General features: G+C 37.0%; 1 protein-coding gene across 2 annotated transcripts in view; it reads left to right on the top strand.

Moving 5' to 3' along the window:
* The window catches only part of LOC106882134 (uncharacterized), a 34,530-nt gene that overhangs the window by 1,443 nt on the left and 5,942 nt on the right, over window positions 1-27,145 (top strand). The window contains exons 2-6 of one of the 2 annotated variants that reach the window (XM_089338374.1): window positions 5,611-5,719; window positions 12,860-13,042; window positions 14,198-14,393; window positions 15,544-16,359; window positions 22,102-22,754. In XM_089338374.1, the coding sequence (XP_089194500.1) occupies window positions 12,916-13,042; window positions 14,198-14,393; window positions 15,544-16,359; window positions 22,102-22,754 (1,792 nt within the window). In that variant the 5' untranslated portion in view covers window positions 5,611-5,719; window positions 12,860-12,915. The remainder of the gene's footprint in view (window positions 1-5,610; window positions 5,720-12,859; window positions 13,043-14,197; window positions 14,394-15,543; window positions 16,360-22,101; window positions 22,755-27,145) is intronic. The other variant, XM_089338373.1, reaches the window with a different exon arrangement.

The raw sequence follows: 27,145 nt of genomic DNA, 5'->3' as shown, positions 1-27,145 counted from the left end.
ATATTCACATATGAAAATTATATGACGTCTATATATTTCGCAAGAATATTATTAACAACAGAAAGTGTTTTGGCTTGCCAAAGGAAAATCGTTTTGTGTGTCTGCCAAACGGATATTTGTTGATTTTTGTTTTCAAAATACAAATAATAATAATAATTGGTTTCAAATTTTGGCATACGGTCAAGCAATTTTTGAGGAGAGGAGTAAAGTCAATTACATCGACCTTAGTGCTCGACTTGGTACTTAATTCATCGACCCCAAAATAATGCAAGACAAAATCAACATCGATTCCAGTGCTTGAGTGATACTTATTTTATCGACCCAGAAAGGATGGAAGGCATAGTGGACCTCGACGGAATTTCAGCTAATAACCACCCGGTTATTCAAAAAACTGAATTCCATATATATATATATATATATATATATATATATATATATATATATATATATCGAATAGATTGCTGTTTATATAAATTTAAAAATTCAAACCTTGCCTAATCGAAGTGATTATTAACGAAAAATAAATAAACGAGAAAAGAAAAACGTGACTGAGTTCATCGTGTATCACAACGATTACAGATGGTTATTTTTAGTCTTAACTGGCTGCGGATTCTGTATATTTAAAAGTGTACTAACACTAGTTTGAAGGTCGACAGCAGTTGCTGCTTGTTCATATGCAGTTTTATTTTATTTTAATGTTATATATATATATACGTATGTTTATATATATACGTATGTTTATATATATATATATATATATATACGTATGTTTATATATATATATATATATATATATATATATATATATATATATCCCAGCATGGCCACAGTCTAATGACTGAAACAAGTGAAAGATATCTGTTTGTATGTGTGTATATATATATATATATATACGTGAAGTATATTTGCCACTTAAATGCGGCCAAACCCGAAGGGTGAATGTTACTGTTGCTTTTAGCCCCAGGAGAACATCTCCTCCAGCTGGCTATTGACACACATCTCGTTCAGAGATTTAACATTGCTTATATATATATATATATATATATATATATATATATATATAGAAAAAAATTGTGTTAATAGGCTTTTTTTTTTATCTGCATAAATTAACGCTGAATTACTACGTAAGCCCTCAGTAAAGTTATTTTTCTCATCGAATCTATGTATGATATTTTAAAGATATTCGTTTATGTATGTGTACCACTAGTATTCGTTCCGGGTCAATACGCATTAAGGTTACTTCTACCTGTCGTATTTTCGGAGATGATAGAGTACCAGTCCAGTAGTGGAAGTTCATATGTCAGGCGATCTTTTGGATCGGTTAATCTCTTTCAATCTCTAGATAAAGTTAGCTCTGGTCAGATTTCATTCAGCTTTAGATTCTCAGAACACGCCGTATGTCACGTGGGCGTGATCACTGCTCCATCAGGAGGTGAAGACCCAAGATGCGGCAGAGCGTATCTGTACCGAGTCAACGAGTGTTTCGTTGCTTCGTCATTCTACCTGCTAGAAATAACAACTAAATCTCCCTCATATCTACTTATTTTATTGACACCAGTTGCCAGACTGCTAAGTTATATAGACAGAACACTGATCTTAACTGGTGTAAATATATATCACAAACACTGGCAAATCTACAGCTGTCTGTCCATATAGCAATGTCTATCTTTCCATACATTTGTCTGTCTGTCTGTCCATCCATCCATCTCTAGAGGTCAAACTAAAGTGTTTGACCCGAGCAAAAAAAAAAAAAATAGTGCAATAGGTGTACAGCAACATGTAATAAACGAATATGAAAAAAAAGAAAAAAATGCGCGCGAGCAAGAGGACTCGAAAATTCACATCGGGAATGTTCCGAGTCCTCTCACCACTTCGCCGTCCGTCGGCGAAATTTTTTTTTCTTCGTATTCGTTTACTACACATTATTCTACACCTAGTACACTATTTTTTTTTTTTCAATTTTTGTGACGTGGGGTAGGTGGGGTGCAGACTCGGATAATTCACACGATCCAGTAACCCCACTTCGACATCCGGTCACAAAGATGAAAAAAAAAATGTGTAATAGGTGTAAAACAACATGTAGTAAACGATTATGAAAAAAAAAAAAACTGCGCGCTGGCGAATAGGGGCGGCGGGGGAGAGCACTCGGAAAATTCAGACCTTGACCTTTAAACTCCAGTGTTTGACCTGAGCCAAAAAAAAAAATAGTGCAATAGGTGTAGAACAACATGTAAGTGTTTGACCCGAGCAATAAAATATGCAGTAGGTGTACAACAACATGTAGTAAACGAATATAAAAAAAAAATGCCCGCTGGCGAACAGGGTGAAGGACTCGGAAAATTCACATCGGGAATGTTCCGAGTCCTCTCACCACTTCCCCCGCCGTCGCCGAATCTATCTATCCATCCATCCATCCATCCACACACACACTCACTTTTAATACATCTGTCTATTGGTTTATTTATATGTGTATACTTTCAATACATCTGTCTGACGTCATCTATATGTTGGACTCTCTAGGGCTTCTTCCCAGCTCATGTCCATACCACCAGTTGTTGACTTGCATTCATTCAAGAGGAATATTAACGGCATGGCATCAATCTCAAAAGTCTTGTAGGACCATGAATGAATACTGCTCATTGCTCCAGATTCAACAAGACCCAAAAATATATTTCACATGTATCCTTGGTTAAAAACCATCGAAACCCATGTTTTAGAAAATACTCAGTATTTGGGTAGAACTGTATAACTTACACATGCTCACTCATTCACACACTTACAGACACACACATCCACCGACTCACACAATGCTAGAATTGTGTTTTAATCTTTAGGTCTCTTACAGTAATTGAAGTGTAATGATGAAACTCAGGAACAATTCTACCATTTGTTAAAACTAAATGAATTTTTCTTGGCATAAGAGTTAATGGGAATAGTTGTGAATCTCCCCTTTCCCATCCCTGCCCAATGGTAAACTCTTGGTGGATGAAACTATGTCACTACATGATTCTATTCATAGAATTGGAAAAGAATTTGCTACAACATCTCATTCTTCTAACCTAAAATTTTTCCCAACTGCAAACCTATTTAAGCCCTTGCCATAAGAAAACAAAATCAGTCAAGTATTTTGCCAAAATCAAAAAGTTTCTTTGACAAGTGAGGGTAGTGGATTTACTCTTTTACTTGTTTCATTTGACTGCGGCCATGCTGGGGCACCGCCTTTAGTCAAGTAAATCGACCCCAGGACTTATTCTTTGGAAGCCTAGTACTTATTCTATCGGTCTCTTTTGCCGAACCGCTAAGTTACGGGGACGTAAACACACTAGCATCGGTTGTCAAGCGATGTTGGGGGGACACACACAGACACACAAACATATACACACACATACATATATATACATATACATATATACGACAGGCTTCTTTCAGTTTCCGTCTACCAAATCCACTCACAAGGCTTTGGTCGGCCCGAGGCTATAGTAGAAGACACTTGCCCAAGATGCCACGCAGTGGGAATGAACCCAGAACCATGTGGTTGGTAAGCAAGCTACTTACCACACAGCCACTCCAGATTTGACCAGCTGTTTCACAGTATCCAGCTGTTTCACAGTATAATTGCTCCAGTTCTGTCATCATCATCATTTAATGTCCATTATCTATGCTGGCATGGGTTGGACAGTTTGACAGGAGCTGACCAGCTGAAGGGCTGTTCAGGTTCCCTGTCTGTTTTGGTATGGTTTTTACAGCTGTATGAGGATAATTTTTACTCTGAAGTTGAGAAAACAAATACCAATAAAATAAGGTGAATATTGGAGTACCAATATAATGTTGGCTATGTAGATGTTGTCTGTATGTACTTGGTATTTCTCTGTGAAGTAAGGCCCCATTGGGGCCTCATGATGAAGCATTTTATTATTTAAGAAAACCATTATTGTTGAAATGCATTTGTCCCTTCCTAGTGATTGGCAATGGAATCTTTGCCTATCAGCTGAATGGTCTTTTGTTTATGTAGCTAAAAAGTCTCAGTAGAAAGGCACCGAAGAGTCACGACCCAAATGCAGCTTGATCCCCTTAGAGTGTAAGAAGTTATGAACCAAAACACTTGTGGCTGCAGGGGATGTCTTGCCTGAATATCTTCTGTTTAGCTCTCTTGAGAGTTTCTTACTACAATGTAGCAGCACATTATACCTTAGATGTGAGCATCCATCATTTAACATCCATGTTCCATGCTGGCATGAGTTGGACAATTTGACAAGATCTGATGAGTCCAAGGGCTGTATTGAGCTCCAATGTCTGCCTTGGCATGGTTTCTATGGCTGGATGCCCTTCCTAATACCAACCACTTTACCACTTGGATTGGGGTGCTTTTTGTGCCACCTACATTTTTAAGGTTGCTATGCAAACTACAAATTCTGTTTACAAAACTCATGTAAGAATGGAACTTAAATGAAATTTATATTTCCTGATTATGAAGAGGAATTCTCTCTTTGTAAATTAGTTTTCGTGATGTTATATATATTAAGACGCATCCCAACTACAGCAGATCATATTTAGGCAAAAACCTTTTAGCATATTAAAGCTTATGGGAGGCCCAACTTTGCACATAGGAACTAGGGTGATTTTGGGGTTTTTTAAAAAAATTTTAAGGACTATTTTGGGAGCAGAAGTGTCTTAAATGCCATAAAATATTATTTTTAATTTGCATGTGAATGCTACTTGTGTGCAAAAGGTTAAAGAAAAATAAAGAATGATATTGTAGAGTGTTTTGTTAAAAATGACAATGAGTTGATTGTAAATGTATATAGAAAGTATTACCAAACCTCGGGGTACACCACAGTTGATGTTGCAGGTTAGAGAGAAAGGGCTTTATTGGCACTTCATGCAAAGGTGCAGTGTGCAAGAAATGGGAGACTGATAGAAGCCATAAGTGTACAGCTTAGCTCGGAAGGCTTTGTTAATATCAAGTACTGTGACATTTACCAATTTGGGCAGGTGAGGGACCACTGGTGAATGATGTACTCTAGTACTTTTGGCTCTGTGGAAGACCATCCTGCTACTTTCTCTCTCTGACCACCTATCTCTTTGTCTCCATCTGTGACTAACTATCTTTCTCTCAGACCACAATCTCTTTTTTTTGTTGACTCTATCTTGTTCTCTCTCCAATCACTTATCTTCCTCTTTAATTGCTATCTCTTCTTTCTCTTTCTCTCTGTTTTACATACTTTAATGTAAAGAAGTGTTGTATGTATACACAGAGTCCACCCCAAAAAATGTATACACACTTTCAGAAAAGGCAAATCTGTATAAATGTTTTAATTCTGTGTTATTGCAATTTGATGAAACATTGAAAAGAGGTATCTATAGTTATAGAGGTACTTATACAAGTTAAAATATTTATACATATTTTTCCTTTCCTGAAGTATGTATACACTTTTTGCCTGACTCTGTATGCATATGTGTATATATATGTGTGTGTGTGTGTATTCTCATGTAATATCTGTTGTCACATCACAGTCCAGACACTCTGTTACATTATCAGTATTTCAGATAATTTGTATACATGTTAGATGAGTAATCTTAATTTATTTTATATTACAATTGATGAACAAGAGCATCATTGGTGACAGGTTTCCAACAAGTCACTCACTGGTTTACCACATTTCTGACTGTGAGAATAACAAGGGAGCATCTGTAACTTGGTGCAGAACCAATATCACAGGTCACTGCTTAATTATTTCTAGTTAGCTTTTTAAAATCCTCTTTGCATTAAAGATGTTCATACTAACTTAACTTCACAACCAGTCTTTGCTTTAAATATTATAAACACCTATATTCTGTCTGTCTCTCCTTCTCAATAAACACTCCAAAAATTCTAACAATGGCTAGATGTACATTGGTCTCTACTGGACCAACTCTGTGGAAGTTCAAAATGTTGTGGAGATCTGAAGGGCCAATGTTTTAGCTCTAGTTGGGTGGTAAAAAAAACAGATAAATCTCCTTTCCTGTTGAGTATCAGATTATTCCAAGAGATGTGCTGCTATTCCTAGAGATGTTCCTATGAACTAGGTGAATTAGGACATATACAGTTGGCTGTGTTGAACCCGTGTGGCAGATTAGGCTCATTGAGCTGGTATGATCTCAAGTTCACATTCATGGCCTCCACATCAGATCATGGTTGGTGGAGAAAACATGCTGAGGCCTTCATCTTGCAGAGGACTGAACATAGGCAGTCCAATCCACACAGATATATTCTCAGTTTTATAAAATATTTTCATTGAACTTGAACCCAAGACATGCGAGCTTGTAGGCTAAGACAAATCCACTCACCTATCATTTTGCCTCCTCTAATTCCTTTATACTGATGTGTATATATAGCTTAATTATACAATAACTTTTAAGGAACATTAATTAAGAGAAAGAGGAAAAAGCAAAAATGGTCATGATATTGGTGCCCAGTATGGCAACAGCACTCTAATTGATATACACATTATTGAGTAAGCAAAATGGCAAGATTAAAAAGAAACATCACAGACTCTTATATAAAGAAGGATTAATTTCTAGAGGTTAATGCTATTTTAGTGATTAGATGGTCCTTTTCTGTAGCTGAATTTTTTTTGTTTTTGTTGGTTTTTTTTAAATAAATCTTTAATGCTGGTCTATAGCCAGTATCACAGTAGAACTTATTCCTTTGGTTATCTTTGTGATGGGGGATGCATGGTGATGATCTGATTTTTGTATGGATCATTGAAATTTTTTATTGGCTAATCCTGTATTTGGTGGCATATAAGATGCACATTTTTTTCAAGGAAAATGTCTTGAAAATTTACCTTGGGTCCTATATGCAAAGTTGGGTCCATATTACAAGCTTTAACTCTTTTGATACCAACCCACCTGAAACTGCCTCTGGTTCTGTCTTGCAAATAAATGTCTTGTTTTCAAAAGTTCAGAATTAAAATCTTCCATCAAGTCATAATTTATGTTCCTAACACTAGCTTAATGATAACTAAGTTATTTTACTAAATTTTTTGTTATATTTAAAATTAATCGAAAGAAACACAGAGCATCTCAACAGAAATATGGTAACAAAAGGGTTAACGCAGTGGTCTCCAACCTTCTTTGCACCAAAGACTGGTTTCATGCAAGACAATTTTTCTATGGATCAAAGGTTCATCCACAAAAGAAAACACAAAGTTCGTAATATATAATGGTTCAATAATATCCGTAATCTCAGTTGGTCATGTTTGAGAATCCAGCCAGAAAGTGTAATAATGGTTGCTTCTGGTAGGCACCTAAGAACTCTGTCCAAACAACCCTCCCAGGAATGATGAGTGGAGAAAATGGATGGATGGATTGTGTAGTGCTAAAAACGTATGAAATAAAATTAGTTAGAATCTCTTTAAATTACAAAATGGTTTGTCATTGAAGGACTATTTTTTCCTCAATAACTAAGGCGTTGGCATGGCTATGTGGAAAGAAGCTTGCTTCTCAAGTACATGGTTCCGGGTTCAGCAACACTGCATGGCACTTTGAGCAAATGTCTTCTACTATATCCTTAAGCTTTGGGCCTTGTGAGTGGATTTGGTAGATGGAAGCTGAAAGAAACCTGTCATATATGTATATGTGTGTGTGTGTGTTTGCATTCCTGTAACTTTGCAGTTCAGCATGAGAAACCGATATAATAAGTACCAGACTTTAAAAAGAAGTGCTGGGGTCAATTCATTCATTCGACTAAAAATTCAAGGCGGTGCTCCAGCATGGCCACAGTCTAATGGCTGAAACTGATAAAAGATGGAAGAAACTTAACTCTACTACTACATACCAATACAGACCTTTTGTGGTATTCTTATCAACTTTTGCTATCCACTCTGCTGCTCTACATACCAATACTCACATATTCACTGCTTTCTGATATTCCTATCACCTTTGGCAATCCACCTTGTGCTAAATATTAATTCACTGTTGTCTGGCACGCTCTCTCTCTCTCTCTCTCTCTCCTGTTGGCTGCAACACGCACAACATGCTAATTCTTGATCTCTCACCTATTTTCTGGTTACCTCTATCAGTCATTTGTAATTGCTATTTTAGTTTCACCTTTTTTTTTTTTTTTACTCTCTTACAAATCACATTTTATTAACAACCTACTTTTACAGGAAGAAAAGAAAGAAGAAAAAACACTGCTCTAGGCACGAGGCCCCAAATTTTGGGGAAAGGGGCCAGTCGATTAGATTGTACCCAGTATGCAACTGGTACTTAATTTATTGACCCTGAAAGGATAAAAGGCAAAGCTGACCTCTGCGGAATTTGAACTCAGAATGTAAAGTCAGACAAAATACTGCTAAGCATTTTGCCCGGCGTGCTAACATTTCTGTCAGCTTGTCACCTTAAAACACTAAAAATATTAAAGATGAAATTATCAAGAAAAAACCCTGCAAAAACTACATCATCAAGCAAACAAAGAAACAAAACAACAAAAGAGGTGGGGAGAGAATTAAGTAGCAGAAGATGGGGGGAAGAGAGTAACAGGTTGTACACCCCAGAACAAATGGTGCATTCAGCTCTGCCTTGTGGACATCATGGCAAAGTTGTTGCTGCAGAGAATGGCCATCTCCACTCACTGCAGCAGCCACCCTCACTTGGCAGGGCTTATTTTTCAGATGGGTCTCGGTCATCCTGATTTTGTGGGGGAAATCAGCAGTTGTCCTCTTTCTTTATTTTGTGCCTGTTTTTCCATGCTAGATTGTGGTGTTGGTGGGGGGCGTAATTGGTGGGGAAAGTTTTTATGGTTGGACGCTCTTCTTGTCACCAATCTTTACCTGCTTGTTAAATACATCTTTACAGCTGACATGGTTTCAATGACTGAAACAGGTTAATGAAATTTTGAAACAATGAAAATATATATATATATATATATATATATATATATATATTTGTGTGTGTGTGTGTGTGTGTGTGTGTGTGTGTGTGTGTGTGTGTGTGTATATATATATATATATATCTTGTTTCAGTCAATAGATTGCGGCCATGCTAGAGCACTTCTTGACTTTTTGTCAAATGAATCAACCCCAGTACTTATTTTTTCTTTTAAGCCTGATATTTATTTTATCAATCCCTTTTACCAAACTGCTAAGTTACAGTGACATAAACACACCAACACTGGTTGTCAAACAACACACACACACACACACACACACACATACAATGGGCTTCTTTCAGTTTCCATCTGCCAAATCCACTCACAAGGCCTATAATAGAAGACACTTGCTCAAAGTGCCATGCAGTGAGACTGAACCCAGAACTGTGGTTGAGAAGCAACCTTCTCACCACACAATCTCACCTAAATTCAAAACACATTATGTGTGGCTCTGTGGTTGAGAAGCTTACTTCACTACCGTGTATTCTTGTGTTCAGTCCCACTGCACAAACATTTTGGCAAGTGTCCTCTATTATAGCTCCAGACTGACCACTGCCTTGTGAGTGGGTTTAGCAGACAACCTAAAATAACGTAGCCGTGTGTGTGTGTATTTCTCTTGTATTTTCTAACCACTTTGGTGTCCATACAGCTGGTTTCTACAATGAGCAATTTTTGTTCTTGTCGTCCTACACAATAAATGGCCTGTTGTGTTTTGTTTTGTTGGTTCTTTTAACTTCCACTAATATTCTTATCGCTTAATATAATATCATTGATTAATATTATTTTCTTATTGATTAATATAATCAACTTTGCGGATATTTTCTATTTTCTTATTCTGTTCCAGATTGTTCTAGCCACTGCACCATGCCTCATGGGAAGTTAATATCTAGAAAACATCTTTTCACATTTGGCAATAATGTGGTTGATGTCTTCAGTTTTAGTTTTTGCACAGCCTACACTTGTTGTCTGTCAGTGTTTTCTGCCTTTTATGTTGCAGGTATTTGATGGAGGATTTCTTTTGAACTGTATGGAGGTAGCCTTCAAAGTGGGATGATATAAACTTGTTGGTACTCCATACCAAGTTTTTGATATGATTTATTCCCTTTATGGCTCATGTCCTTCATTTCAGTGAAGGCACAATGGCCCAGTGGTTAGGGCAGCGGACTCGCAGTCATAGGATCGCGGTTTCGATTCCCAGACCGGGCGTTGTGAGTGTTTATTGAGCGAAAACACCTAAAGCTCCATGAGGCTCCAGCAGGGGATGGTGGCAAACCCTGCTGTACTCTTTCACCACAACTTTCTCTCACTCTTACTTCCTGTTTCTGTTGTGCCTGTAATTCAAAGGGTCAGCCTTGTCACACTGTGTCACGCTGAATATCCCCGAGAAATACGTTAAGGGTACACGTGTCTGTGGAGTACTCAGCCACTTGCACGTTAATTTCATGAGCTGGCTGTTCCGTTGATCGGATCAACTGGAACCCTCGTTGTTGTAACCGACGGAGTGCCAACCTTCATGTCAAGTACCCATGTATTACCTGTTTCATTTCTTATTTCATTTTGTCTTTGTGATAGGTAGAATATACCAATGTTCATTGGGGAGAGATCTGCATTAACTCTTACTTCATGCCTCTTTCCTCTACTGCAGATGTTGTTTCAATATCATAATTAGTGTTTCATCTGACATCAATACAAATATAAGACTGCAGTCACCGTCTTTGCATGGAAAATATAGCTTATCTACATCTTGATGTTGAAGTTTCCATTAACACTGAGCAGCTTGCAAGTTCACATGTTTATCTTGTTGAGCTCTTGTAGTGACCAGCTTAGAAGGCTAAATGTGATCATGAAGATAGGCACTGCAAACGTGTTATGGGCAATATGCATGCTGTACTCTACTCGTTCTTTGTGCTCTGTTTTTTTGATGGGTCCATCATAGCTAACATTCTCATCCTGTCCAAAATGCATATATCTTTCCCCGGGGAATAAGGGCTGCATTTTCAGATCATTAATGTTTAACTTTGTGTGTGTGTGTGTTTGTATGTATATGTATGTATGTGTGTATTTGTATGTATGTGTATATTTGTATGTATATATGTATGTATGTGTGTATATAGGTATGTGTATTTGTATGTATGCATGTGTGTATGTATGTATATATGAATGTGTGTGTGTGTGTGTGTATGCATTTATGTATGAATGTGCATGTATGCATTATTTTACTTGTTTGTCATTTGACTGTACCATACTGGAGCACCACCTTGGTAAATGTGTGTGTATGTATGAGAGAGAAATAATGAGTACAATTAATTTCTGAATTTATATAATGTTCCCAAATAGAACAATGCTAGTTAATTTATGATTTAATTACTAGCATTCATTAAGCTTTTGATTTTTTAAATGAACTAAATATTCTTGATTATTTCTGAAATAAAAGCATGTCAAATATATTCACAATAGTTAAAGCTCACAGCTAGAAGTATTACATTGGGCTTCCTGTGTGTGCCATAAAATTGCCAACTTGCCTGAAACTGCTTTTATGATGGTTTTCAAATTTCAATTCAAATCTTGGACTTAAAACTCATTATTTTGTTTCAATATATAAACATTTGTCTCCTGTTACCGTATTTATTTACAGTGTAATGCGAAAAACTTAATACAAAAACATTGGGGTAATAATTGCTGGATAGTGTTTTGGTTGAGTGTACAAATAAGGATAGAGAGAGAGAATATATTTTCTTTTATTCTGTTACTTGTTTCAGTCATTTGACAGTGGCCATGCTGTAGCATTGCCTTTTTAAGTACAAAATATGTGTGGGTGTGGGGCTGTTGCATTATTCCCCAACCACATGATTTCAAGTTTTTGCCCCACTGCTTGGCACTTTGGGCAAGTGTCTTCCACTATGGCTCTGGGCTAACAAAACTTTGTGAGTAGATTTAGAAAACAGAAACTAGAAGCAAAGTGTGTGTGTGTTTGTGTAAAAAAAAAAAGAAAAACTCTTCAGAGGTACACTCAAAGCCTCGCTGAAGTGCTTTGAGATCAACCCCAATACCTGGGAAATACAGACACAGGACTGCCCTGCCTAGCATAGCTGCACCAACAGAGGTACCTGTTGTATTTCCCTCGGAAGACTCGCAGAGACAACACAACGAGTTATACAAATTTAATTATTACATTTATTATTCAATTACATACAAAGAACGCACTCACCCAATGTTCGTTATGAATAAACAAAAGTCATGTCCGCCATATATATCAATAACATTTTACTACGACAGTCACACAAGACAACAACGAAACAATGAACTCAGACGAACCACATGACACACGGAACGTCAGACGAATTACATATCTAACAGTCCATATAACAGTACCACTTCCTACGAACAGGAGCTCAAAGAAAATGTGAGCTGCAGGAGTCCAGAGCCAACTTTTCACTGTCATTCCTAGCAGACAACCAGTGCCCGACCTGCAGCAGAACCATCTGAGTATGCATCAACCTGACTGGCCACATTTGGATGCACTGTGACCTATCTTTTCGCATGTGATGTCCTGGCAATCATCAACAACAGACAAATGTTACGTGTGTGTGTGTGTGTGTGTGTTACTGTCTCGTCCTTGCCTTGACATCATGTGATTGTTGTAAGCAAGTGTCACCATCATGCAAATAGTGTCCTTCATTTCCAATCTTCCATGAAAATGCTCTCCATCCACTTGAAAATTGTGAGCAACATATACAGGTGTTCTGTAAGAAATATTTTCTGAAGTTGTTCCATTTTTGAAATGTTGTGTGTTACTTTCCTTTCTGGTACACAAACTTATCTCACTTCTTGCTTTTATTTTTTTATTTTTTTAATTTTTTTTTTTTTGCTTATCCTATTTACAAAATTAATATGCAAAAACCCTCATCTGCATTTCACTAATGTTTTATTTTTGTTTTTGTTCTGCAGAAAACATCACAATTGGCTGATATCTGGTTTTTGAAATCTCTGATAAAGTTTGCAACATGTTGCATTTACCTAAGGCTTTGAGACTGACATCTCGTTGCCGGAGCAAAAGTTTGTCGAGACTCAGCTCCTGTTCTGCTGTGGCCGATACCTCTGTCTTAAGCTCCTGCAGGATCTTCTCTACAGGTATGTATTTGCTACTGTACGGTTTACCCAATCGTTGAACATATGTTTTTTGCATATGTATGTGTGTATGCGTATTAGTATGAGCAATTATTTAAATGCAATATTTTGCTGTGCATTATAAAATATTGAAATTATGATGCTTCAATATTGTTCTTTGCTTCTTCCTCCATTGCTGTTCTCTCACCTATGTAGAGACAGTATGCTGAGAAAGAATAGCTATGTCTGGGCATTAAATTGCTATGTTTTTGGGATTAAATAGTGAACGGATCATGGATGAACAGCTCAGTCTTTTTATGTAGTTATGTTAGCATCCATATTTAAATAAATGTATCTACAACATTTAGCTATTTATTTACTTAGGAAAATGTTTGGAATTTCTGTAAGAAAAGAAAAAATTATTTTCTTTTGGTCAGTTTTAAATCTAAATGAAAAAGATTGTTTGATTATGAAATAACTTTGCAATGACAAAATTTCTTACAAAAATTATTTCTATAATATTTTACACCTTCTTTCCTACTTTTTTTCTCTCTCAAACTTTGTATTTCTGTAATTGTTGTAGTCATGTAACAGATGTTCTCAAGTTAGCAGTTTATCCACTAAAATGTGACAAACTTGCTTTAAACTCATGACAAGTCTGAGTAATAAAGCTTAATTTTCTAGTTGCTTTATACTTCTAGAATTTCAGTTGTCCATTCATTTCATTGAATTCTTATTCAATGATATGGATATCTATTATTTATTGCTAACACAAAAGTCATGGTGACATACTTCCACCATGAGCAGATTTTAAGATGTAAATGTTTAAGTAGGCAAACTACAATATTGAATGCTTTGTATTGGTGTAGTTTTGAGAATAAGTTTTGCTATTTTTGTTGTTCATTCTAAGACTTTTCTTCTATCTTGTCAACTGTTTTTTTCTAAAATGTTTATATATATAAAAGAAACTGGTAATTTTCAGTTAAATATTGTTGAAGAGAGAGAAAAAGAGGTCTAACTATGAAAAGCCTAAACAAAACACTTGTAGTGTTAATATTTGAAGCACTTTGTTCCCCTCCCAGCTAGATGTTGTAGATAATAATTTTAAGGTGTTTAGTTAGTGATTGGTGTCTTCATGCACCTTGGGTCGTTGTTGTTATGTGGGTTGGTGTGTTGCAGACCAAGGTCAGAGGGTGCTGTACAGTTCGGCTGCACAAGCCAATCTAAAGAAGCAGCGTAATGATGACAAAACTTCAAACACTAAACAAGACTCCAGCAAGCGGAAGAAGATGTCTTTGGTGATATTTGACAAAGATGGTACTTTAATCTGCTTCCAGTCGATGTGGGTACCTTGGGCTAAGAATTTGGCTGAAAAGTAAGTATGTATCCTGTCTCGTGTGGATGTGAGAATGAGAATGTATGGGTGTCTGCTACTTGGAAAATCTGTTTAAAAACCATGCCCATGGTTTAGAAATACTCTGATATATCTGATAATTTTTTGGAGGATTAATATGGAATAATTTACTGGTGCCAGTTAGGGAATGGAAAACATTATTTTGTCATAAAAATTTTTTTAAATTACATTTTCTTTGTTTTTAAGATTATGCCAAATTTACGATGCACTTCTCAAAACTATTGGTAGTATTTGATAATTATTCAAGAGGATCTTCCATTCCTAAATAGCTGTGCGATTCTATTCATTCCTGTCTCCAATAAACCAACCTAAAAAAAAAAAAAGAAATTAATCGTTATAAGTTAGTTTGATTTTAACCTGTTTGTCAACTTCTAGTTTGTTGATGCATTTGTCTGTTGTGTAGAAAGTAACCGATTCAGTTTGTACAAGTCTATTTAAGTTAACATAATAATTTTAACCTTAGATGGCTATGATAGCAATGGGGGGGGGGACTGTTATGACTCTCCATACAGTGTATGCATATTTCTGTTGTGTTACACGACAACACCAAAACTGGCAAATATTTTGTTTTCATTGAAATTTTAACCCTTTAGCATTTAATTTGGCCATATCTGGCCCAAATATTCTACCTGTTTTATGTTAAAACTAACTAGATATAATCTCTCACACATACCCTACAATGTCATTCTAAAAATATACAAACACATTGAAATCTTGAAGCTACAAAATAATGCATGATTAATTCAAAACAATGTGAATCAATAAGCAATACATTTGACAAAGACATCTGAATGCTAAAGGGTTAAACAAATATTTTGATTGCTATCTGTGATTAGTTTTTACTCCTAACCAATTTCTTGAGTGCGTAAAGTTTTTAATGTAGCAGTATGTGAAGACATTACATCCTCCCCACAACCACTTAATTTTTTCTAAAAAAATTTAAAAAATTTTTTTTTTTTCCATATTTCCAAAGCAAATGTTTGGGTGGATGTTATTTTTTACTTACTAATAAAGATTAACTAGTACTTGTATATTTTAAATACTATGTTCCTTTTGAGGGTAGTTAGCATACCGTATCAGGAACTTTAACATAATTCCTTTATCCTTACAGGTTATCAAATGCTACGGGTCTTCCAATCCAGAAGAAAGTCTATGATATGTTGGGTTACTGCACACTCTCCAATAAAGTAGTACCTGGACTGTTGGCAGAGGCAACTGGTCCAATAATTAAGGAAGAGTTAATAAAATTATTGATGAAAGAAGGGTTTTCATTGCAACGAGCTGAAGAGCTGGCTAATGAGAATTTAGATCATGGTGACAACAAGAACCCAGAAACGATGCGCTCTTTGGCTGATTTGCAAATCCTTTTCAAAGTACTTAAACAAAAGAAAGTGAAAGTTGCTATTTGCACGGCAGATTCTAGAAAACCTACTGAAGAACTTCTTGAAATCTTAAACCTGTCCAAAAACGTTGATCTCATCGTATGTGGAGATGATGCTTTGTCCGAACCCAAACCATCTCCACATAATGCTTTGATGATTTGCAAGAAGTTGGGAGTGGATCCATCAGAGGCTGTCATGGTTGGAGACACTAAAGTAGATGTCATGATGGGGAAGGCAGCCAATCTTGGCTTAAGTGTTGGGGTATTGAGTGGTGTGGGCGGTAAGACTGACTTGCAGCCTAATGCTGACCATATCATTCAAAATGTTCAGGACTTGCTACCATTGATAATGCCGACAGAGGAATGGAAAGACTGTTACGTATATTCGACTGAACGCATCCTAATCGAACGTCATTTTGGGGAAGAGGAAAGTCTTGGAGAAAATTTACCTGAGCAGAAGATTTCGTTGGCCATTATTGATTTGCACGGCACCTTAGTCTGTTCTGAAGCTGTCTGGTTAAATTGGACAAAACAAATTGCTAAAAGGTATTTCTTAATTTCTCATTCTTTTATTTGAATTGTCAATTTGTTTTGTTTCTTGGACATATTTCTACCCTTTTGTTATCATATTTCTGTTGAAATAGACTGCTTTTGTTTCAATTAATTTTAAAAAATAATGAAGAATTTATTAAAATAACTAAGCTGGTGTTTGGAACATAAACTTACATGAAATTTTGGTTGAGTGTTTTGATTTAGATCACTTTATGACAGGAAGTTTGTCATAGAACCAGAGGCAGTCTTGGATAGGCCGGTATCAAAAGAATGTACTGTGTAAAAGCACCCAGTACACTCTGTAAAGGGGTTGGCATTAGGAAGGGCATCTAGTCAAAATGATGCCAAAACAGACAGGGAGCCTGAATAGCCCTTCAGCTGCTCAGTTCCTGTCAAACCGTCCAACCAATGCCAGAATGGAAAATGGACATTAAATAATGATAGCGTTTTCATTGTGCTGCAGTGAAAGTTGTTGCTTTTCCCTTGAGTCAGCCTCAGTTGAGTAAACCTATGATCAAAGATGTTCCAGTTGTGATCTACTTTGCTTCTTTATATATTTACAAGTAGACTAATTACCCAATTTGTGTTCTTTTGCCAAGACAGTCTGATTTAAGGGAGATTTGACTGCTGCTTCTTGCATGTTAATCAATTACATAGAGGTTCTCTTGTTTGATTTCAACAATGGTAAATTGAAATAGTTTCTTGTTATCTGTTCCAGGTAGCTATATACTCTTTTAAAGGAGGACAAATAGTAGCTACACTACATTGGTTTCAAATTTTGACTCAAGAACAGCAATTTTAGGGGATGCAGGTAGTCGATTACATCAACCTCCAAAAGGATAAACGTCACAGTCAACCTCAGCAGAATTTAATCTCAGAACATAAAGAGCCAGAAGAAATGCTGCTGAATATATTTCTCTGTACAAACAATTCTATCAGCTTGCCACCTTGATGGTAGAAACTATATTAATGTCTCAGCTTAGGATGTTAAGAATGAGTCAACTGGCTGAGATGGTTGTGGGGGCCAATGTCAAAAGACACAAAACCCTCTGAGACCCCAGAAATATCACTGATGATACACCTCAGAGTGTCTGTGATTTACTTTGGAACGAACTGCTGGCAATTTAAGATACTTAATGGTTATTTTCATTTAGCTCATCTCTTTTCATAATAACCCAACTGAAACCACATCTAGTTTAAAGATACTACAAACATAAGAGGGGTTGCTGAAAAATTCCTGGATTTGGATGAAAGAAAATACAGGAGGATCAGTTAATGATTTTATTGCCAGCTCTTACTTGTTTCCAAGTAAGGTAATAATGAGTCTATGAATTTACTGCTTGTGATGTGCATAAATTAAAATTTTCTCTCAGAAACTTTTGTGATATTCCAAATACTTGTTTAATAATCAAACTTATTTTATTAAAACCATCCAAAAATACTTAATTGTTTAAAAAATTAATTGTAAAAAGAAGGAAAACGAACCAGTATATTTCATTAGAGATATAATCTTGAAATAAACGGCTAATATTATTCCTTTTCAAGGAGGCAAACTGGCAGGATCATGAGCAAGCTGGCTGAAATGGTTAGTGGCATTTTGGCCATCCTTATGTTCTGAGTTCAAATTCTGCCCCGATCGACTTTGCCTTTCATCCTTTCAGGATCGATAGAATAAGTACCAGTTGAGTACTGGGGTCAATGCACTCAATTTACTTTCCCTGGTCATAAGTCGGCCTATAGAGCTACATAGCTTTGTTTTATATTTTTATATTCTTAAGGTACATTCTCAGGTAAAAATCACACACAGCATTCTATATTATACTATTATACTGGTGTTAATCAAAAATTCCTTTGGAAACAATTCAAACTCTGTACTAGTCCACACCTTGTAGAATTCAAGCTGTAATTAACTGCCAAAGGCAGTCCTGCCCCATATTAAAATAAATTTGTTTGAAATTTTAAGTTGTTTCCATTATTTTGTCCAAACCCTTTATATGCACACATAAATACAGTTGTCTTCTACACTGCTTCCATCTTCCGAATTCCCACACAAGTCATTATTGAACTACATGATTGCAAAAGAGACCACACTCTATAGGTCTTAATCCTGCAACTCTTTCATACAAATATCATTTGTTTGGATCTGCTAATACCAACGGGCTGTCACTTTTTACAGAACATTAAGAATTTAAGTCTGATAATACTCCTATATTTCTATACTATATTATATACCTCTCCCAACCTCTCCTTATTCTGCCTCTGTCACTTATGGCAACTAGCAGTTTTGATCTTATCGTTGCTGTACAGTTTTCAGCAAGTATTCCTCTCAGCCAATCCAATTACTCCTGTATTTTCTTTCTTTTTTTTTTTTATTTATCACCCATAAAGTGCTGCTGAACTTTAAAAATCCAAACTATTTAGAGATTTGCTTGACTAACAGCAGTAACAGAAATATGAGAACCAATTTAAATACAAAGTTGTGTTTTTCTTTCTTCTTCTTATTTTTTTTTTGTGTATATCTATGTTAGATATATGCAACAAGTTAGCATGTGTATTAGCAATGTGATAATAGAAAACAAAGAAAACAAAAAAAAAATACCTAGAGAAAATTATAATGAAATCTAAGACAAAAACATCTAAGAATTATTCTGTAACTATTCTGTCAACATCAACTTTACCTTTCATCTTTTCGCCATTTTGACAATATAAAATGGCAGTTAAGTACTAGAGTTGATATAATCAATTGGTCCTTTCCTCCTGAAAATTTCAGGCCTTGTGCCTGTAATAGAAAGAATTATAACATAGAGACTCTTCCTCAAAATTAGATTTCTGATGGAAGTTTTAAAACGAAATAGTATCACAGTTCAGTTCCAGTGAATGTATCAGAGCAAAGTTTCTTTGCAGCCAGGGTAATATCAAATGTGTGTAACATTCCGCATCAAGTGCCAAGCTGGCAGAATTGGTGGCTCTTTGGACAAGATGCTTAGTGACATTTCTTTCAGCTTTTTACATTCTGAGTTCAAATCCCACTGAGGTCAGCTTTGTTTTTCATCCCTTCAGAGTCAATAAAATAAAGTACCTGTCACATATGGGGGTTGATGTAACTGACCTGTTTGTTGCCTCCCTTCAAAATCTGCTAGTTTTTGAATCCTGCAATAGACCAACCTCCCATTCAGAGGAACATTGTGAACTCGGTCACTTATACACAGAGGAAACAAAGTAATTGGCCTTATGAGTCCTAAGGCTCAAGAAAAAATTTTAGAAAAAAATGGCAATATCTAATAGCCTCAGGCTGACCAAAGCCTTGTGAATGGAAACTGAAAGAAGCCTGTTGCATATACATATATAGGCGTAGGAGTGGCTGTGTGGTAAGTAGCTTGCTTACGAACCACATGGTTCCGGGTTCAGTCCCACTGCGTGGCACTTTCGGCAAGTGTCTTCTACTATAGCCTCGGGCCAACCAAAGCCTTGTGAGTGGATTTGGTAGACAGAAACTGAAAGAAGCTCATTGTATATATGTATATATATATATATATATATATATATATATATATATATATATGTATGTATGTGTATATGTTTGTGTGTCTGTGTTTGTCCCCCCAACATCACTTGACAACTGATGCTGGTGTGTTTAAGTCCCCATAACTTAGCGGTTCAGCAAAAGAGACCGATAGAATAAGTACTTGGCTTACAAAGAATAAGTCCTGGGGGGTCGATTTGCTCGACTAAAGGCGGTGCTCCAGCATGGCCACAGTCAAATGACTGAAACAAGTAAAAGAGTATATATTATCATCATCATTTCATGTCTGTTGTCCATGCTGGCATGGGTTAGACAGTTTGACCAGAGCTGGCAAGTTAGGGAGCTGTACCAGGCTCCACTCTGATTTGGCATGGTTTCTATGGCTGGATGCCCTTCCTAACTTAACAGAGTGTGCTGGGTGTTTTTCCGTGGCACAGCATGGGTGCTTTTACATGGCATGGCACAGGAGCTTTTATGTGGCACTGCCACGAGTGCTTTACACCACCAGAGGGACCAGTCTTGAGTACAGCAAGGCACCAGGCATCTCAGTCCTTTGTCATCTTGGCTGAATGGCTCAGCAACCCGAGGTCATTCTTCTGTACTTTATCCCATATCTTTCTAGGTCTTCCACTTCTACATGTTCCATCTACTTTGAGATGTGTGTGTGCATGTGTTTGTCCTTCACCACTGCTTGACAACCAGTGTTGGTGTGTTTAGATCAGTTTGGCAAAAGAGACAGATAGAATAAGTACCAGGCTTTAAAAAAAATAAGTACTGGAGTCAATTAATTTGACTAAATATTCTTCAAGGCAGTGCCCCAGCATGGCCGCGGTTCTTATGACTGAAGCAAGTAAAAGATAAAAATTCTACACCTCATTTCAATTTCTATTGTATTTAGGCAACTTTTCTCAGCCACAGTTTCACATAAAATATTTTAAAAGTAAATCCTAAAATTAAGAAAATTAGTTTTTGAAAAAAAAAATTTCCTTTCATTAATAACTTAATCCATATAAATTCTTCTATAAATTCCTTCCTTATCATGGCCTAATTACAAACAGAAGTAGACATGGTTTGGCAGCTTCAGCTTCCTAAAAGAAAGCACATAGACTTTCCCCACCCTTTATTACACTACGTATGTAACCTCTACATTTATTTTGGAGAAATTTTAAGAAATTAATTTAAAGAAAAATTGGATTTTGTCACAAACTGGATGTATGTGGGTTACATTTAAGGTAACTTGAAACTTGTAAGAAAAAAGAGGGTGGGAATTATAAGTGTAGGGAGGCTACAGTAAATGAAAATATTAATGTAAGAGAATTTTATAATTATAATTTCAGTTTTATTTTTTTTAATTTATTTTAAACTTCCTTTAAAAATTTTATAATTTCTAGAAAGAGTTTCTATGTGATAATTCTTTCTACTTCAGACACAAGGCCTGAAATTTTTATGGGGAAGGGACTAATTGTTTATATTGACCCCCCAGTACTTGACTGGTACTTGATTTTATCACATATAAAAGGATGAAAACTGAAGTCGATGTTGGCAGAATTTGAGCTCAGAACAGAAAAAGCATACCAAATACTACTAAGGATTTAGACCAATCCATTAACAAATTTACTCAATCATAGCTTTGGGTTTCTATATAATAATAACTGGAAGCATTCATTCAGCAAATCTCTGGCTGGGCTTAGAGTTACCGGAGCAGCAAAGAGGAGGCCCATGAATTCCAGAGAAGGCTACTAGGTGGCTTTGGATGACGGGGACAGACTGGTAGTTTTGCTGCTACTGGGATGCAAGCTGGAACTTGGTCGAACCCGATTGAGTCAGCTGGACAGGGGGGGGCATTAACTCAATGTTGTAGGTGAAATGCGAAATAAGACTGGTATGAACTATAAGAAGGTTGCTTTCAAACTATTTTCTTCTGTTATATATTTGTTAACATTAATTATATGCAACATTAGGGCAGCGAGCTGGCAGAATTGTTAGCACACCAGGTAAAATGCTTAGTGGTATTTTGTCTGTCTTTACAATCTGAGTTCAAATTCCACCAAGGTCGACTTTGCCTTTCATCCTTTCAGGGTTGATAAATTAAGTATCAGTTGAACACTGGGGTTTATGTAATTTACTTGCCCCTTCCCTGAAATTTGCTGGCCTTGTGCCAAAATTTGAAACTATTAATTACAATACAACATTTCATTGTTTATTCATTGCAGGCTCGAAGAACTAACATACATGGAACTGATGGAAGAGGTTTATTCACGCCTTGGAATTTGTAAAATATCCCTTAAGGTGAAGCATGGTATTCTTGCAGAACGTCCAAAAGCCGAGATTAAAGATGCTCTAAAGTCACTTCTTCGAGAACAAGGTCTTGGTTATGAAGAATCATTAGTAACTGTTAATCAGGCATGGAAAGACTGCAAAAATTCATTGTATGGAGATCTGAAAGTTCTGGGAGACATTCAGCATTTTTTCAAAACTTTGAAGAAAAATAAAATCAAGATTGCTATCATGTCACAAGATGCACGCGAGGAAACCTTCAAGATACTCGACCGATTCAGCTTGATGAAGTATGTGGATATGATGGTGTGTGGAGACGACAGCAGCTCCGAAGTCAACGCAACATCTTTGATCTGTAACGAACTGGGTGTCAGCCCTTCAGAAGCAATAGTGGTGAGTGACTGTGCAAAAAACCTCTACTCTGGAAAAGAGGCCCATGTACAGGCAAGCATTGGGGTTCTTAGTGGCACCGGTTCGAAAGCCGAGCTTGCACCCCATGCTGATCACATACTACCCACTGCCTGGGACCTTCTTGATCCTGTCTCTGACATTAAAATTATCAAATCACCTCAGCCTTCCAACAAAAAAGGTAATAATTGAATAACATGACAATGCATTTACTCTGTCATTGAATAATGAAATTCATTCTCGCTCTCCCTTTCCCTCCCATTTTCTCTCTCTCCCCCTTTCTCTTTCTATATATGTAACATATTTCTTTATATATTTCTTTTTATTATGTATTTTGTTACATATATCTATATATTTATGTGTATATATAACATATTCTTTTATATATTACATGTACATATAAACAAATAAGTCATACACATAAATATATAAAGAAACATGTATGTAACATTTGCTTATAGATGTAACATATATTTGCTTATATATATATATATATATATATATATATATATATATATATATATATATGTAATATGAGTGTATGTGTTTGAGATCTGAAGGGACATATCTGATGACCACAGGACTTTCCTTGCGTTAAATCAACAGTTGTGTGATCTCTTAATTCCATATGATTATTACATAATTACATGCATAGAAACATAATATATAAACATGTGTGCGTGTGTGTATATGTGTATTTATAGTGCAGCTGGCTCAAAAACAAAAGCATGCAGTCCACGTTTTAAAGTGGTTGGCATTAGGAAGGGCATCCAACCTTAGAAACCATGCCAAAGCAGACATTGAAGCATAATGCAGTCCTTGGGCATATCAGATCCTGTCAACCTGTCCAACCCATACAAGCATGGAAGCTGGACATGAAATTACAAGAATATATGCATAAATATGCCTATATATATATACATATATATGTGTGTGTGTGTGTGTCACTGCCAAATCAGATTGGAGCCTGGTGTAGCCATCTGGTTTGCCAGTCCTCAGTCAAATCGTCCAACCCATGCTAGCATGGAAGGCGGATGTTAAACGATGATGGTGATGAAGCGATCACCATGTATTGACTAAGGCAAATAGTTTAATGTTGGTGCATATAAGCCCTCAACAGAAAAAAGTAGGGGTTGCCGTATGCATGGAACGCGAACCCACGTCTTTGTATTCATGGCAAGCGTGCTACTGTTAAACTGACGTACTCCTATATATATATATATATATATATCTTTTTATTATATTATATTTATCTTATGATATTTACTTTACTTTATATTATACTCATTTATTGTGCTTTTAATTATTAATTTTTCTATATGTGATAGTGGATTTTCATCGATGAGTTCTTGAAACTTGGTTATTTTCCCTAAAACTATATATTTTATATATATTTTATCTATAAAGCTCAATTTAATTTTAATTTTTTATAAATTGATTTTAATTGAGTTTTTACCTGTAATTTTGGATTTTGTCCCTAATATTATTATATATATATATATATATATATATATATATTGTGTGTGTGTGTATTGTTTTATATCCTCATTATTTAACGTCAGTCTTCCCATGCTTGCCAGGGTCAGACAGAATTTGTCAAGGCAGATTTTCTATGGCTGGATGCCCTTCCTGTCATCAACCTTCACTCTCACCTCTTTCCAAGCAATGTTAAAAAAAAATCTCCATGGCCAGACATGTTTTTCAAGGAAAATAGGAAATGAACATTGTGTGTGTGTGTGTGTGTGTTCGTGTGTGTGTGAACATATAATGCTATTCTGCGCCATGACTTTTTTTCTTCCATTCATTGATGATGATGTTATTTATATATATATATATACATATATATATATATATATATATATATATATATATATATATATATATATATATATATGTATTTTCATTCTAATTTTCTAATATCTTTGCCCAAATATCTACTTCAAAAAAATACATTATTTTTTTGTTATATATATATAATATATCAGTGTGTTGAGCAGAACTTGGCAAATGATCTCTAATTATTGTAATCAGCTAACTCTTGCTACATATTCATTTCCGATTTCTTAGTTAATTACTGCCTGAACAGAGGAACAATATCCTTTTTTTTCTTTTCCTTTTTGTCATCCCCCCACCCACCTACCTCTGTTCTTCTTGAGCTTATTTTTCTTGTTTCCTTTCAAATCTATGCCAGTTTATTTCTTATGCTTCTACTGTGTGTATGCACACATATGCAAATGTGTGTGTGTGTGTGAGAGAGTTGTTCAGTTCATTTGAAGTATTGTTAAATTAAGAAATTGAGAAGGCTAATGCAATGTATCATCATCATCGTTTAACGTCCGCTTTCCATGCTAGCATGGGTTGGACGATTTGACTGAGGACTGGTGAAACCGGATGGCAACACCAGGCTCCAGTCTGATTTGGCAGAGTTTCTACAGCTGGATGCCCTTCCTAACGCCAACCACTCAGAGAGTGTAGTGGGTGCTTTTACGTGTCACCCGCACGAAAACGGCCACGCTCGAAATGGTGTCTTTTATGTGCCACCCGCACAAGCCAGTCCAGGGGCACTGGCAACGATCTCGCTCGAAAATCCTACAGGAGCCAGTCAGGCGGTACTGGCAACGGCCACGCTCAAAATGGTGCATCTCATGTGCCACCCGCACAAGAACCAGTCCAGGGGCACTGGCAACGATCTTACTTGGCTTGCCGGGTCTTCTCACGCACAGCCCATTTCCAAAGGTCTCGGTCCGTAGTCATCGCCTCGGTGAGGCCCAATGTACGAAGGTCTTGCCTCACCACCTCAGCCCAGGTCTTCCTGGGCCTACCTCTTCCACGGGTTCCCTCAACTGTTAGGGTGTGGCACTTTTTCACGCAGCTATCCTCCTCCATTCTCACCACATGTCCATACCAGCGCAATCGTCTCTCTTGCACGCCACAACTGATGCTTCTAATGTTCAGCTTTTCTCTCAAGATACTTACACTCTGACGGGTATTCACATTGACATTACACATCCAACGGAGCATACTGGCTTCATTCCTTGCGAGCTTACGTATGTCCTCAGCAGTTACAGCCCATGTTTCACTGCCATGTAGCATGGTTGTTCGTACGCATGCGTCATACAGTCTGCCTTTTACTCTGAGTGAGAGTCCCTTTGTCGCCAGCAGGGGTAAGAGCTCTCTAAACTTTGCCCAGGCTATTCTTATTCTAGCAGCTACACTTTCAGCGCACCCACCCCCACTACTAACTTGGTCGCCCAGATAGCGGAAGCTATCGACTACCTCTAGTTTTTCACCCTGGAATGAGATAGAAGTTGTTTCCTGTTTGTTTGCAGTCTTTATTGCACCTGAACATCTGCCACAAACAAAAACTAACTTGCTAGTTAACCTGCCTTTGATGTTGCTGCACCTCTTATGTGTCCATAGCTTGCACCGGGTACATCTTATAGAGTTACTACCTACTCCTTTTCTACATACTGAGCAGGGCCATCTACCTGAAGGGGTTTGTGTTTTATCTACCTTCCTACTTATTAGGATTTTGGTTTTAGCTAGGTTGACTCTAAGGCCCTTCAATTCTAGACCTTGCTTCCACATCTGAAACTTCTCCTCTAGTTCTGATAGTGACTCCGCAATTAGGGCAAGGTCATCAGCATAGAGGAGCTCCCAGGGGCAACCTGTCTTGAACTCCTCTGTGATTGCCTGGAGGACTATGGTAAATAATAGGGGGCTGAGGACGGAACCTTGGTGGACCCCTACCTCTACCCGGAATTCATTGCTGTACTCATTTCCAACCCTCACCTTACTGGCCGCATCTCTGTACATGGCTCGCACAGCTCTCACTAGCCATTCTTCTATCCCAAGTTTCCTCATTGACCACCAGATAAGGGATCGGGGGACCCTGTCAAAGGCTTTCTCCATGTCAACGAAAGCCAGGTACAGAGGTTTATCCTTGGCTAGGTATTTCTCTTGCAACTGTCTCACTAGAAATAAGGCATCAGTAGTGCTTTTACCTGGCACGAACCCAAACTGCATCTCATCTAAATTGATTCGCTCCCTAATTAGTTGGGCTATGACCCTCTCTGTAACTTTCATAACCTGATCTAACAGCTTGATGCCTCTGTAATTATTTGTATCTAAAGCGTCCCCTTTACCTTTGTAGCAGTTGACTATGATGCTGCTACACCAGTCATAGGGTATGACTCCTTCGTGTATCACCTGGTTCGTAATACGGGTGACTAGGCTATAGCCAACACTGCCAGATATTTTGAGCATCTCTGCAGTGATTCCTGATGGGCCGGGGGCTTTCCCGGTCTTCATACTCTTAATTGCTTTATCTACCCTGGTACTATCAACTCGGATAGCTGGTCCCTCTATTGGGTCGACATAAGGCAGGCTCTCTTTCTCCCATTCATTCTCTTTATTAAGCAATCTATCGTAGTGGCATCTCCAGACCTCTTTCTTTGCATCCTCATTTAATGCAAGCGTACCATCATCCATGCGAACACATTTCTCTCCTACAACATCACTATTCTCTCTCCTACACTGTCTTGCAACCCGAAATACCTCGAGTCTTTGGTC

Source organism: Octopus bimaculoides, chromosome 20, assembly GCF_046866305.1.
Source record: "Octopus bimaculoides isolate indiv1 chromosome 20, ASM4686630v1, whole genome shotgun sequence".
Taxonomy (NCBI): domain Eukaryota; kingdom Metazoa; phylum Mollusca; class Cephalopoda; order Octopoda; family Octopodidae; genus Octopus; species Octopus bimaculoides.
The sequence above is the reverse complement of the archived record's forward strand: the minus strand, read 5'-3'. Positions and strand labels throughout refer to the sequence as shown.